At 41.3% G+C, this 16188-nt stretch overlaps 1 protein-coding gene across 7 annotated transcripts in view; it reads right to left on the bottom strand.

Annotated features, from left to right (window-relative positions):
* Window positions 1-12831, bottom strand: part of N4BP2L2 (NEDD4 binding protein 2 like 2) — a 93953-nt gene extending 81122 nt beyond the window's left edge. For 2 of the 7 annotated variants that reach the window (XM_006134208.5, XM_075919196.2), the window contains exons 1-2: window positions 12522-12829; window positions 6036-7489 (exon numbers count right to left, since the gene is read on the bottom strand). In XM_006134208.5, coding sequence (XP_006134270.3) covers window positions 6036-7489 — 1454 coding nt within the window. In that variant the 5' untranslated portion in view covers window positions 12522-12829. Of the gene's footprint in view, window positions 1-6035; window positions 7490-12521 lie in introns of all 7 variants that reach the window. The other 5 variants (XR_016348529.1, XM_075919203.2, XM_075919204.2 and 2 more) reach the window with 5 other exon arrangements.
* Between the last annotated feature and the right edge of the window lie 3357 nt (window positions 12832-16188).

The raw sequence follows: 16188 nt of genomic DNA, 5'->3' as shown, positions 1-16188 counted from the left end.
GGTTTCTTACCATTAGAGGAGTGAGGTTCTGGAACGGCCTTCCAAGGGAAGTAGTGGGCAAAAGATCTATCTGGCTTCAAACTTAAACTAGATGGGTTTATGAAGGGGATGGTTTGATGCGATAACATGATCTTGGTAATGAATTGACCATTCATTATCAGTGGGAAATAGGTCAATGGAGGGATGATAGGAATTACTAGAGAACTTTCTGGGTGTCTGGCTGATGAGTCTTGCCCACATGCTCAGGGTTTAGCTGATCGCCCTATTTGGGGTCGGGAAGGAATTTTCCTCCAGGGTAGATTGGCAGAGGCCCTGGAGGTTTTTCTCCTTCCTCTGTAGCATGGGGTACAGATCACAGCTAGAGGATTCTCTGCATCTTGGGGTCTTCGAAGTATTTGAGGGCTTCAATATCTGAGATATAGGTGAGAGGATTATTCTGGGAGGGGTGGGTGAGATTCTGTGGCCTGCACTGTGCAGGGGGTCAGACTAGATGATCATAATGGTCCCTTCTGACCTTAAAGTCTATGAGTCTATGAGACTTTGCTGGCTGCTTTAGAGAGTGGTGCAGGGCCAGAGCAGGGGTAAGCCTGCCTTAGCCCCAATGTACCACCACCCAGGAGCCACCTGTGGTAAACAGTGTCCAGCTGGAGCCAGCTCCCAACCCCTGCCCCAGTCATGTACCCACCTCTACACCCCAAACCCCTGCAGACCCAAACTCTCTTACAGAGCCTGCACTCTGAACCCCCTCCTGCATCCCAACTCCCTGCCCCAAGCTCAGCTCAGAACCCCCTCACACTCCAAATCCCTTAGCCCAAGACCAGAACCTGTGCCCCAACTCTCTGCTCCTGCCTGGTGAAAGGGAGGGAGAATGGAAGGACGGAGTGAGCAGGGGTAGGGCCTTGGAGAAGGGGCACAAAGGAGGCGGGGGAAGGATATTTGGGTTTGAGGTAGATCCTGGATTGCACCTAAATTCAAAAACTGTTCTTGTGCTTAAAAAAGTTAGAGACCTGTGCCTTACTCTGCTCTGAGTCACTGAAATAGTATTCAATTCAATTGATTGGTTTAACTGCCTGAAGGTTATTAAACCAATTAAGCTGAGTACCACTTCAGGTGAATGGCTCCTTAAAACTAAGCCAGCAGTGGAGCTGACCAGCAGGGGACCTTTTCAAATGTGTGAATGACTCCTTAAGAGCACCACCTGGAGAGACACTTGGCCACCCTTTTGAAATGCAATGGTGACCCATATTTGGGTAGCGACCTATAGGTTGGGAAGCCCTGCACTAGACCATCCTTCCTCTCATTTGTACCTGTGCGGTTCCAGCCTATAGTACCTCACACGTAACCAGTTAACCAATTAAATGGGATTTTACCTCCCCAATCAGAAAAAAGCAGTCATTCCTCCATCAATGTAATACTAAATGTAATCACCACATTATCACTCCCTAATGTAAAAAATTAAATATCTTAATTTTAATAATGAAGAATTTATATTTCATAATTATTTGAGGCATGATATTTTTTAAATTAAAAATAAAACCTTTGCTAATTCTTCTATACATTAAACAGTCTTGGTTTACAATGGTTTAAAAAGCTTTAAAAAACAGACAAAAAACATGAGACTGATTTATATGAATTTCTGCTCTCTTTGTGTTACTCTTCTTTCCTTCACCTGTTCTCTTACTAATCGCATCCTCCTAAACCACCTCATCTTTCTCTCCACTTTAAACGTTTTCTTCTAAAATTTGTCAAATGGATCTGGTCCTTATTACTAATTTTCCCATTACTATTGGAAACCAAATTCACTATAGCCCTTTTCTGTTAAAACAGAACGAATTATAGTTTATAGGGATGAAGAAAAAGAACACACTTCATCAAATAATCATTTAAAAATGTACTAAAATTAAATGGAATATTTTTAATAATTTCTTATTTTAAGAAATCTGAAATCAAAATTAATTTAATAAAAATAACACTATTTTTGAAAAATACAATAATTTAAATACAGCATGTACATTTTCCATTTATTTAAAAAACTTAATTAAGGACCTAAGAAATGGAAATTATTATTTTTTATGAAAGTCATATCATCCCTAAAATAGATACAGTACATCGAGTGTCCTCTGCAGCTCCTGTACAATCTATAAGAAGAATAGAACATACGCAGTTAAGACTTCATTCCACCAACATAACACTATGTAGCCCCAATGAAACCACAGAGGTCTCGTCTGTCTGGGAAGTTCTTTTTAATGGAATAGGACCATCAATAAACATGCATTTTATTTTCACTGGAAATGCTGCTGCAATTTCAAATATGCACATTAGTTATGCAAAAGTAGTTCTGTCTTGGGAAAAACAAACCATTTAGTGTCACTAAAATGTACTAAACACATATTTTTATCTAACATGGTCATGAACTATAGTAATCTAGCCATTACTGAAGATGTCTCCATTTTCATATGAATGATTTTATTCTTTTCAATTTTTAAATTCTGAATAAAGCTAAAATTAGCAAACTTTTTAAAATCTATAAATCATTCTAAATATTGCCTCATCATGCCAAAACGTATTTGTGAATGAGCGAGGTTGATTTATTTCAGCTCAGTTACAGGAACAGAATTATCTGCTACCTCACCAAAGCAATCAAAATTTCAGTTCATGGGCCAGAATACGATTTCTTAATATATTCATATTTATCAAACACTTCTTAAACCCACTATTATTTTAACAAGTTTCCAGTAAACACGGTTAAATGTATATGTACACTCACAGACTTTCTGCCACTACCAATAGGTATCTACAACTATTACTGCCTAACCATATCTGTATCAGTGCATTCTGAGAAATCTAGGCAGCTATCCTATACTGCCTCAAAAGAAGAAAAAGAGTAGACAGAGGATAAGAAATAGAGCAGAGTGTGGCGCATTGTATTCTGGGATGTCCTACAATTCAGAGACCAGGAAAGGAGGTATTAACACAATGCAGTCAACTTGTGAAACTTTGCCAGGAGATTCTGTGAAGGCCAAGACTATAATAGGTTTTAAAAAAGAACTTGATAAATTCATAAAGGATAGCTCCATCAATGTGTTATAAGAAGCACATAGGATCTTTTTCAGGGGGAAAAGGCAATATGCCATATTTATTGCAAATATATCATAGAAATCAGCATATGCATTCATACATACACACTCACACACAAGTCCTTCCTTTTGTTTTAAACCTGTTGCCTATAAATTTCATTTGGTGACCCTCATAGTTCTTGTGCTATGTAAAGGAGTAAATAACACTTCCTTGTTTTCTTTCTCCACACCAGTCAATATTTTATAGATTTCTTTCAATCTACCTTTCTCATCTGTTTTTCAAGTTGAAAATTCCCAGACTTATTCACCTCTCATCGTATGAAAGCTATTCTATACACCTAATCAATTGTTTACCCCTTTTTTCTACATTTTCTACTTTCAGTATATCTTTTTTGAGATCAGTTGACCACATCTGTATGCGACAATCAAGATGTGTGTGTACCATAGATTTATATAGAGGTAATATGATATTTTCTCTTATTATCTGTCCCTTTCTTACTGAATCCTACCATTGTTAGCTTCTTTCTTTCTTTATTTTTCTTTCTTTCTTTCACTGCACATTGAATGAATGGTTTCAGAGAATTATCCACAATTACACCAAGATCTCTCTCTGTGTCTCGCTCTTTCTCTCTCTCTCTTTTTTAATGTTAACAGTGTCAAATCACAGGGCCATGGACTAACAGAATTATGGATTCACCTCAACACAGAGTCGATTAAGGATAGTTTGTTTTATTAGTCTCACTACATCACTGCTACTACAGAGTTATGTTGCTGAATTGTTGTTATACAGCTATTACAGAGTGCACATTAGCAAGCCCTACAGAGCAATGCATATAAGAGTAAAACGCACTTAGAAGACTTACGTCCCTTTTACCGTAGGGAGTCCTATTCCTGATCCTTGCTTCAAGGGCCACAGTTGAAGTGGCTCCAGCTGGGGAATCAAAGGCACCCTCCAAGGTCTAGGTCCTTGGTGAAACTCACATTAGTTATATCACAGTTGTTTACAGACTGTGCGCGTACTGGCTCCGCACCACTCTGAGCATTCTCAGGAAGTTGAAATCAAGGTCAACGTGATTTATTCCTCACTCAGGTGCATGGGCTGCGGCTGATAGGGGCCATCTGGTGTTTGCATTTGCAGGGTACAAGGCTGTACTAGGCTGTGTACTGAAAGGATGGAAATTTCCATCCTGGCCCTCTGCACTACAGGCCCTGCGTATGGCTTCTTATAGGACAAACAGCTATTTACACCCCATCATTTTATATGTATAGTTTGGATTATATTTTCGTGTTATTTTGCATTTATCACCACTGAATTTCATCTGCCATTTCATCAGAGGGGTAGCCATGTTAGTCTGTATCCGCAAAAACGCGTCCTGTTACACCTTATACATGAACAGATTTATTTGGGCATAAGCTTTCAAGGGCTAACTCCTACTTCATCAGATGCAAGGAATAGAAATTACAGAGGTGGGCATAAATATACATATACCAATACCCAAGGCTTGACAAACCCTGGCGAGAGCCACTTGCCAGCCCTGCACTGCGCATGCGCCAGACCAGCACTGCGCATGCGCCAGACCAGCACTGCGCATGCATGAAGCGCTGGTGAATGGGGCGCTCGGAGCGACCGGTTAAAATCTACTCGCCATGGGCGAGTAGATTCAGCGGTTTGTCGAGCCCTGCCAATACCACTCCATGCATCTGATTAAGTGGGTTTTTGCCCATGAAAGCACATACCCAAATAAATCTGTTATCCTTAATCTGCCATTTTAATGTCCAGTTATCCAGTTCTGTGAAATTCCAATGTAACTCTTTACAGTCTGCTTTGAATGATTTAGTTGGGGTTGGACTTGATGATTTCCTGAGGTTTTTTACAACCCTATAATTCTATGACTTAATTATCTTAAAATATGTTATATCATCTGCAAATTTTGCCAACTCTTCATCCCTTTTCCCAGATCGTTTATAAATATATTTAACAGCACTGATCTCAGGACAGCCTCCTGTGGGACAACACTATTTTACCTCTCTCCAGTCTGAAAACTGACAATTTATTCCTTCTTGAAAACTAGTCAATTCAAATTATTTTAAAAAAATTAAAAGTGGTTTCAGTTCATACAGACTTGAGTCCCTGAGAATTTCTAACTAACATATCTGCCTTAAAAAAGACTTTTCAGTCCCCTTTTGTGTAGGAAAAGCCTTTACTAACAAGTGTGGAAACTGACTGACTACACTGGAAAAACAGTGAAAGTGACTATGCACAAACATTTATTAAATTAATTATGCACAAATGAAACACACCGAAAACAAAAGGCATTCTCTCTAGTCTCTTTCACTTCTACCAATCTAAAATGTTATTTGTAAAATTAAATAATAAAAAAAAAAGTTAATACAAATGAGATTTTTAAGTTGACAGTTTCCCATTAATTTTATCAGCATATACGAGCTGTAGTAAGATGAGGGTTTGAAACTTAAGTCCATGTATCGTCAGGAACTGGTCGGGATGCCTGACTGATGACAAGAACACTTCTAATTTTGACAAATTAATATTGGCAGAATTGGAACAAGACATTTTAAGAAAAGAATCTGAAAGACCAGAGGGGGACTAACTTTTATATTATAAGCAATGAGAGTTTCAAGAGTCAGCATAGAGGCATGCATGAGTCACTGGATAGAAGAAAAAATATTTTTAAAACAAATACAAAACAGTTCTCTACGATCATCAATATTCTTACTAAAAAAAAATGTAACAGCTAATAATTACGTTACTAATATTTTCAATATTCACTTTGTACCCCTTCACTGTGTAGCAATTAAAGCCTCAATTATGCAAAGACTTATACATATAAGTAGTCCCACTGAATTCATGAATTCTACTTGTATAAAGCTTTACTGGATCCATACCTAAAACAAGAAATACCTAGCAGACATTTTTAAATAATTTCAATAGATACTTACCGAGACAATGTTGTTTTCCCTGAGCCAGGCAAACCTCTTAAAATCAGAAGTAATTTCTGTGACCTACATAACTTATCTTCTGAAAATTGCTGTAAATAAAAATGATGTCCTCCCTCTATCTGGTAACTTCTAGGATTTTTCCAACATTCTTTTCCGGTTTCACAGAAACCATTATTCATGCATCCATCTTCATTGCTATATCCATTTCTAGAGACTTGCACACTATGGATGCCAATATGAGCAGCAGAACTATTATTTTGTTCCAACGATGGACAGCTCCTATTAGTACTGCCACTATTTCCATGGTAACCTGCATAATTCTTGTGAAGAGATTCATCGTTCTGAGGATGGAGAGTATTTGGCTGATGTGATGGGGAATTAAGAGTTTGAACATCTAAATGAAGGTGGAACCTGGGAGGAAGAGGACCCTGAGGTATTATGAAAGATTGTGTTGGCTGCCATTCAGGCCTAAATTGAGGAACCGACTGGTTCCAAAATTTAGAATCTTCTTGCCAATTAAAATGATTCTCAGTTCTCTGGCCATTTGTTTCATCGTCAAAACATTTGGATTCCCTGTCTGTTTTCTGGCCACTTGATACATTATAGAAACATTGTCCAGTATCAGAATATAATTGTGTTCTACTGTACCAGGTATCTTGTTCATCCTCATGAGATGTCTGACTGTATCTATTACATGATATAAATTGTTCCTGAGACGAATCAGTTTCTTTGTCCTGTGAGTTACCTTCTAACTCATCTTTATCGCTTTCAAGCTGTTGAATTTCTTTATAAAATTGGCACAATTCATCATCTATTTCTGATATATCACAAGAGAGTGTCTGTATTTTCTTTGCTTTCTTTTTGTTAATTCTGCTGTCAAGTACAGCCTTTTGTTTCTCTCTGATTGTACTAAATTTAGTGAAATTCATAGTTTCATTCTGTTTGTTCTCCTCCATTGGTCTATAAATGGGACCAATAAATGTTTTGCTTGTACTATATTCTTCATTCTCCACCTCACCTCCATTTATTGTGAATGATTTATTGCTAGTTTCTTTATTAGCTTCATCAATTTTTTCAGAAATGAAAGGGCATATATTTTCTGTAATCTCACTGTCTTTTACGGGAAGATTTACACTCTGAATGATCTTTGAATGAGTAGACTCAAAAATCCCTGGCCTATTACCAGCATGTTCTTCACTGGATGTTTCCAAGATATCTGTACTTTCATTCTCTTTCTGCTCCAATTCCTGTTTTCCTGGGTCATCAGAGATGCATAAAGGTGTCTGTTGATTGTTTGTTTTCTCAGTGTCTGTTTTCACATGAGATTCCTGGAAACTACCAGCACAGGATTTATCATGAGCTTCTCCTGCTGATTTCATTTTTTTATAACATGGTTGAACTGCCATTTCATCTTGACATTCCAAAGGCCTTACTTTACATTCAGCATGAAGCATCTTAAAGAAAAAAAGCAAGAATACACTTTTGCAATATATTATGTAAAATTAGAATTTTAACATCAGAATTCATCTACCATCACAGTTACAATAAGTTAGTTATTCATTTAATCAAATGAAACTTCTTTTATAGGCTACTGTAATTTAGGTTTTAAATAAAAGTTACCTATTTCGGTAGGTTTATAATAAACATTATTTTAGTGCAGAGATTTTCTTGTATTTCAGTGATTTTTTTAGCAATTCATTATTTGTGCCATTTTTTAAAAAGTGAATTTTGTGTTTCAGAAATATATGATAACAGGAGCCTGAATACTGGAATTCTCTAGTTATCTACATTAGGGATGTCAGATAGCATGTAACTGAACTGTTGTGTAATTGCATCAGATTTTAATGGTTACATGACTATTTGATAGTCCCCACTCCTGAGGAGCTCCCTAGCATCCTATGCTGCTGCCTCTCTATCAGGAGCAGCAGCGCGGGGTCGCAGGCAGGAGGCAATCTGCAAGGGGAGCTGATTTTAAAACGAGTTTCCTGTGCAGACCTGCTCCTGCCTGCCACCTCTGCTGCTGCCTCTGATAAAGATAAAGAGCTCCAAGCTCCCTGTGGACAAAGTCTGCTCTGCGGTAGCAGCCCCTGTCCACGGGGAGGTGAGACCCTCATGGAAAGGGGATGCTGGTACGGATCAGCTTCTGTCCACAGCAAGCCCGGGCCTGCCATGGACAAAAGCTAACCTGCACTCCCCCTCGCACTGCTGCCTCTTATAGAAGCAGCAGTGTGGGGGGCAGCAGGCACCACTGTAGAGCCCCCAGCACTGGCTCCTGCCCCCCACATTGCCTCAGTAGGAGGCAGCAAGCGGAGGAGCAGGTGGGTCTTTGGAACCAGCATGCCTCACCCTCCACGCTTCTGCCTCTCTATCTTCCATCGACTACTCCATTAGTCAATAAGGGAGGGAAACTGCAGTGGGGTTAGATATCTACACATTGACATCACTAAACCACAGTACAGGTTCAGTGTGGGCATTAACAATGCAATTACTTACACCAGTGGTGGGCAATCTGCAGCCCAAGAGTCACATGTGACCCATCAAGGTTGTGTGTGTAGCCCACAAAACTTTTTGTTTACCATTGGTCATGCACAGCATTGGCAGATACTGCTGGTTTCTGTCCATGTAATTTTTTTCCTACATGTATTACTAAAGTGACAAATAAGTAAAGCAGGGGCACATTAAATGAGGTGTGTGCTGATTGCCCACAACACTGTGAGAGCCGTGCACTGCCTCTGCATCCAATCAAAGCACTGCTACAGTTCAATTGGCACTAGGAATATAAGTGACTAGTCAATTACCTGATAAATATATGCTTATCCAATACTAGAGAAGTGACTCAACTAATTGCTTCCCCCCACTTGCTGCCTCTATCAGAGAGAGACAGCAGGGGAGAGGGGGAGGAGCTGGTGCTGTGGGGAGCTGGTTTAAAAGCTAGTTCCCCCCAGCATCATCTGGTGGGACAGGGGAGGCAGAAGTGCAGTGGGGGACTAGGCTGATTCCCAGCTCGCACTCAGTCCCAGACACTGTGCCTGTGCTTTTTAAATGTATTAAGAGCCTGGCGGTTAGCTCCCCGCAGCTCTTAATACATTTAAAAAGCAGAGGTACAGCAGGGATAGGTACCGAGAGCGAGCTGGGAATCAGCTGTCCCAGCTTGTGCCCAGTCCCCCCACAGCACATCTGCTTTTTAAATGTTTTAAGTGCCACCAGGAGCTAACCCCACTGCAGCACTGCAGTTTCCTTCCCTTATTGACCAATGGAGTAGTCGATGGAAATTCCATTGACTACTTGATTAGCTGATTACCCACAATTTAACATCCTTAATGGGCACTCCCCACAAGTTCTAGGCATGCAAGCACACTTAGTGATGTTACCCTGTCCTGGGAAACTGTCTTGGTTACAACAGTCTTGCAGCTCACTGAGACAGATAACCACTCATTTACTAGCCTAGGTTGCCTATGGCTGACTTACACCATTACTCTCAAGCTTCATTCTTTTTTCTCCAGGGATCACCCCCTAAAAATTAGATAGCAAATGCCTGTCCTGAGTTAATGATTGACCTCTACTCAGACTGCCACCAAAATGCTACTTAGAGCCACTGTGATATGCATTGGACTATTTCAACTCATAGCCCAAACACCTATTAGATGTCAGTTATTAATCAATACTAAACTAATGTTTTAATTTTTCTATCTAATCTAGTATTATTTATATTACCATAGCATCTGGGAGCCCCAGCCCTGGCTCAGGAGCCCAGCGTAAGAGGCCACTGTATAAACGTGGAATAAAAAGACTGACCCTTTCTCAAAGAGTTTACAGGCAAAGCGGGGTAGGCAATAATTTTTGATGGGAGGGCCACTCCAAGATTTTGGAAAGTGGTCGAGAACCACACTCTTCCATTATATTAATGGAGGAGATGCGGAGTCTGGAATGGAGGTTGGGAGCAGAAAGGAGCTTGGGGTAAGGTACTGGGGTGCAGGAGGGAAACTGGAGTCTGGGAGGGAGTTGGGATGAAGCAGGCAGTTGTGACCTAGGGCATGGGACTGGAGTGCAGGGGTTTGGGATGTGATCTGGGGAAGGAGACTGGGATGCCAGATGTTGGAAGGGATAAGAGTGGGAATGTGGTGGGGGTGAGGTGGCTCCTAATCCACCCCCCACCCCCAGTTTTAAAACAGAAATGGAGCCCTGCAGCCGCCTTTCTGCATGGCAAGCTGGAGACCCTGCCTGGGGTTCCCCACTGCCTCTGCAGGCCAGATCCGATGGCTTGGCAGGCCAGATTCGGCCCATGGGCCGGATTTAGCCCAGGCCTGGGCTAAGTACAACACAAGACAAAATATATGGTTACAGGCAGATGGAAGGGTACAATGGCACAATATTAAGATACCATAATAGGCAGTGGTTTCCAAATGCCATTATCATTCCTTTTAGTGTCATCAAGTCACCTGCATATTAAGTTACTCAACTCAAAAATACATCGCCTTTCATGGCATTCCAGAGGTACACAGAGAAGATGGAATGCAGTATCAAGTAAACTGCCTTTCAAAAGACAAGACTCATGCTTTGGTTTGAAATAAGGTAATACATACATCAGACAAGATGATAAATAATAAAATTTCCAGCTTCATATTCCTGCTAGAGGGTTAATTCTACTACAGATTGAACCTCTCTAGTCTGGCAACATCTAGGTCTGGTATAATTTTAGTTAGTTGGAGGTCCACAAATCATGGGTATGGCCAAGTTTCCCATGGTCTCATAAAGTTTGTTTACAGACACCAATCCTGGTTCTCAGGGTTCTGTGAAGTAATTTTGCTTTAATTTACCACTAAATGCCATCTAAAAACCCAATAAGCGGTGGAAGTGCTGATAATTCTGCTATACAATATTGTCCTGTGATTCAGCAAATTCTCTGGGTCAGTATTTGTCAGCTCCCGAGTGCAGCACTAGACAGGCTCAGTAGTTTACAGTAGTGTCTGTAACCTATTAAACTTCTAAACTTTGGAAAGTTACAGGTATCTAATAACTGAACTAAAATACAATTATTTGTAGGGAGAGTGAGATTCCTTTATTTAAACATGTACTTTTAAGACAGTTTTTATAGATTCATCTTCCATTTACAGAAAAAAATGCTATAAGTGAGCAAGGTTAGCCACTTCCCTCCTGCCCCAATATGGAAATAAGAATAATTTTGCTATTTGCCTATTACTCTCTGCTCTCAACAGGTCAGAAGAGAACTTTGCTGCTTTCTGTTTTCTGAGTTCCTCTGGGAATAAGACTGAATTGGAAAGAAATGTTGTCTCTCCTCTCTTAGAATGCAGTTACTGTTAGCAAGTGAGCCTGTGCATCTTTGTCTCCCCAACTGTCACCCATGCCACAACCCCAACTTCAATAATGATATGCAGAATGTTGCTCCGTGTTATAAACTATCTCCCCACGTTTCTAGAACAGGAGTGGAAGATGTTTCTCTCTCAAGAGTGTGAGGTATTGCTGTGTGTGTCACAGTCTCTCCCCTCTCCTTGGGGTGGGTTGGATAGAAAATGTTATTGTGAGTCTGTCAGTCTCTCCAGGATGGGAAGTTCCACTGTGCATACAAGACAGTATCTCTCACTATGTTGAACTGATGGGTAATGATGTATTTGAAGTTTCTACCCTCTCTCAGGGTGGGTAATAGGGGGTGATGCTGTGTGTGTGAGACATTATCTCCCTCTGTTCAGGGGATGCATATGTTGATGTGTGTGTCCTAACACATCCTTTATGGGCTGAGGTGTTGCTATGGGTGACAGTCTCTCTCTCTCTCTCTCTGGGTGTTGTTATTTTGTGTGTAACAACCTCTCTGTTAGTTGGGGGTTGTTGCTGTGACGGTATCTCTGGTTTAGGGGAGATAGGGGGTGGGTGGGTGTGAGAGAGAGGCTGTCTCTGGGCTGGGATGTTGCTTGCTGTGTGTGCGTGTGTGTGTGTGACAGGCTGTCTCTCGGCAGGGGGTGTTGCTGTGTGTATTTGTGACAGGCTCTGGGCTGGAAGTGTTACTATGTGTGTGTGAGAGAGAGAGAGGCTGTATCTGGGTTGGGATGTTGCTTGCTCTTTCTGGGCTGGGTGTTTTGTTGGGGGTGTGTGTGTGTGTGACAGGCTCTCTCTGGGCTGGGAGTGTGTGTGTGTGTGTGAGAGAGAGAGAGAGAGAGAGAGAGACTCTCGCTGGGGTGTTACTTGCTCCGTGTGTGTGACAGGCTCTTTCTGGGCCGGGGATGTTGCCTGGTGGGTGGGTGGGTGCGTGTGTCTGTCTGTAAGTAACAGGGTCTCTCTGGGCCGGGGATGTTGCTGCTGACTGGGCCCCGGCCACCCTGCGCGCCCCACCCCGTTCCAATTGCCCCATCGTGGCGCCCCCCGCCCAGCAAGCCGTTCCGGGGGCCCTCCCTCCCTTGAGCGTCCTCTCGCACACCCGGCGAGGAGCCCGCCCCCATCGCATCACAACCGCGGCTGGGTGAGAGGACCAACCTCTGGGCAGAGACACCAACAGCTTTTCGCGGCCCGGCCGTCGGCTCGCAGCAGCGCAGTCCCTGGCAGTGGGGGGGGGAGGGGCGCCCGTTCAGCTCTTCACTCCCAAGATGGCGTCTGCTCCCGCAACAGCAGCACCGGGGTGAACGCGCCCATTCTGAGGCTTCGAACTACCATTCCCAGAATGCCTTGCGAGAGCCCCCTTCCGCCACCGCTTCGGCGGGAAGCTGCGCTGAGCAGGAGAAGGGCTGCAAGGAAGGGTAGGCAGCGGCTGGCTGCACGTTGTGCCCCGTGGCGAGCTGGGAAGGAAGTCCCTGGCAATTGGGGATGACACGGTGATGATGCCTGGTGCATTGATGAATCACAAGGAGACCCCTGCATTGGGGATATCGTAACACGTGACAGGCGGGCACGTGCAAGGGACATTCTTACCTTTTGTTGGGAAGGGGGCGCTCCCCTTGTTCTGGAGGGGATGTGATACCCCTGTTTGGCAGTTGGTTTTTAGGGTCATTCTTCTGGTCTCACTCTGAATGATCTGTTTGCTGGTAGGAGAGATATTGCTGCATGTGTTAGCTGTTACTGTCTTTTGTCTCCTTTCCCTGAATGGTAGGAAAACGTCAGTGAGAGTTTTAGGGAGTGGGGCAGCAGACAAGTAGCAAGCAACTGTGATTTCTTTAAATGATAAATATTAAAACGTTAGAAAAATAAAAACCTTTTTGGATGTTGAAAACGTGGGTCATGATTGATGGTCACTTGCTGAAGGTTGCAGACTATTTACTTACAGTCACACTTGGAAACCGTTTCAAATTTGTAGTTGCTGTAGTTTGGTATTGCTTCCTAAAACTCTTTAATGCTGGATTATTTTTCTTAACAAACTACAGTGGTGTGGATCCTGACTAATAACAGTTCTGCCAATATGAATTTGAATTAATAGTACAATTCTCTTCATCCTCCCCCACTCCCACTGGCTGTTTCTATATTCAGCAGACTAACTTCGGTTTATTGTGCAAACATAATACGCTTTCCTTAGTAGAGAGTTCTGAGATTCAAAGAATTTGTTTTTCTTTAGCTTGCATTTATCTTGTACTAAAACAGATTATATTGCCTCTCATACATATTTTTCTGAATTGTTTCTCTTTTGCTATTTGTGAAAAGGTTGATTTTTCTGATCCTAGTCTCTTGCCACTCTCCTAACATTTTTAGAACATGTAATGAACAAGTCTTGTATGCTCTCACAGTTCCCTACAATGGGTTACTAGAAATCAATTATGAGTGATCATACTTCTTTTTCAATACATTTACAGTCACCCCATATCCTCAGCTCATCTGAACAAAAGCCCCAGGCAAAAACTGTAAATGTTCACAGCTACTTACTCACCCCAGAACATACAGCTGGGATCTACTTCTGCAGCACTAGGAAAAATAAAGGTAATCTCTACAAATTAACAATTTTGGTATTAAAAAGTTAAGGGTGTAGCATCTCTTTCCTCAAATCCTGAGGCTAGCTCTCTTCATAATGATTAGATTAGGATGACAGGAATCAATTATCTACTATGTATCTGAGAGAGTCTGTCTATCCATCTTGTTTGCCCAAGAACTCTTGCTAAATGGTAAGAGTTAGGAACACCAATTTTGGTATACAACTTCCTCTTATCATAACTTAAAGCAAAATAAGGGGTTAGTTGTGTCGGAGTGAAGGGCTCTTCCCCTGCTCTCACAATCTGTACAGGGCCGCATAAAACCATGCAGAAAAACAAAATCACCAAGCAGGTGAAAGGGGCACCGCTCCTGTCCAGGACTGCCCCAGTCACAAGCCTCTCCCACCCCCAATGTATATTATACAGGAATATTGTTGTTTGTCCCTCTTTACTAGTAAGCAAAGGGAAAGTGCACAGTTTACACCCATTCTTCATCTGGCTGGGGAGCACGGGGCAGATTAACCTGGCCCTGGCCCAAATGGGGGACATGCACCCTTCCCCCAGCTGTACCTGCTGGAGTTGTAGCAGCCATGGACAGGCACTTCTCACATGGTCCCAAACTGCTGTGGTGAGAGGACTGGGGTGGTCATCTCTTCTCCCAGGAAGCCTGCATACTGAACCCCTAATTCTCAGCCTCACCCCAGAGCAATGATTTAAATAAAGAAAAACAAAAATTGACTGAATTAAGAACCCAAGCAACACCAGGTAAATCTTTTAGTATTTTAACATGTGACCAAAAAATAATATTCTGACCCATCCAGAATCCTAAATCGATTCTACTACTAAGAAGTGAATCACCAAATTATTAAACTGTTTAGTATAATAGCTTGTGGTAATTGTCATCTTCAGCTGGATTTTAACCACTGACTTCGCTGTGAACAGTAACCATTTGTATTACTAAACCCCAGGTTTATCCAAGCCCTTAAATAGGGTTATAACTCTTTTAAATAGGTTTAATTTTTTGTTAGACATTTATTTTAATTTTTCAGCAAAGTGTTGTGTAGATAATTTCTATTGTGTTAAGTCAATTGAGACAAATAAAAGCCAGATAAACAATTATAAATAATGTGTTTATAAAAATTATTGACCAAATTTTGGTCCCGTTGACTTAAACTTGAGTTTTGCTATTAATTTTAGTGGACTTGGATTTGGCACAAAAGTAGAAAGGATGCCATACATCGGTCTTAAAGATGCACGCACAATGAAAAATACATTTATAGAAACAGAAACTCTTTTTTTAACTAACCAAGAAACAAACTTACCAGATATTTAGTGAGTCCAGATTTATGTAAGTATAGCTGATAACAGAATTTCTCCAGAGAAGGGACCATTTGCATCACAGGAATTGGGAAGGTCAAACACAGACTATTATTTATAATGATAAAGATAATAACTGTCATAACACATCGTCATATTCACTGATTACAGTGGATGAGGACAGAAAATTCTATTACTACAGGGCTCTTTAAGCTAGTGGAGAAAAACATAACCATTGACTGGAAAATGAAGCCAGAGAAATTCAAATAAGGCACAAATTTTTAACAGAGAGGATGATTACCCATTGGGACAAACTACCAAGATAAGCAAGTAATTTTCCAAAGCTGAATGTCTTCCTTTTGAGAGCCTTTCTGAAAGATGTGCTGTAGTCAGACATAAGTTATTGGGCATAAAACAGCAGTAAGTGAGTGAGATGTAATAGACACATCTGATGGTCCTTTTTGGTCTAAAACTCTATGAATCTGTGAAAAAGCTTGTTTAGCATCAAAGTCATTTAAACAAGAATAGTTTATAATCTTTTAAGGAGAAAGGTTAATGGGCCACATCCTCAGCTGCCTGCAAGGAGCACATTATGTAGAGTTGGAAAAATTGATCCGTATAACACGTTTTCACTTAACACGATCATTTTCTGAAACATATCTATAGTGTTAAATGAGGAATTACTGTACAGTGTTAATAGTTTTTCTCTAAAACCCTGGAAAGCTAAAAGATTATTCAACATAGTTCAGTTTACTAAGATCCTGATCCTGCAAAGATTTTTGCATGTACTGTAATGAGACTACTAACAATGCATTGAAGTTATTATCATGGATGGCATATATCACAGGCCAGGGCAGGATAAATCTTTCCTGACAGGGTATAGCCCTGCCCATGTTGCACTGATATCCCACCCTCTCTCTTCATCTGAAGCT

The sequence above is a fragment of the Pelodiscus sinensis genome, chromosome 1, assembly GCF_052426305.1.
Source record: "Pelodiscus sinensis isolate ZL-2025 chromosome 1, ASM5242630v1, whole genome shotgun sequence".
NCBI lineage: Eukaryota > Metazoa > Chordata > Testudines > Trionychidae > Pelodiscus > Pelodiscus sinensis.
This window is presented reverse-complemented; position numbering and strand designations above follow the sequence as displayed.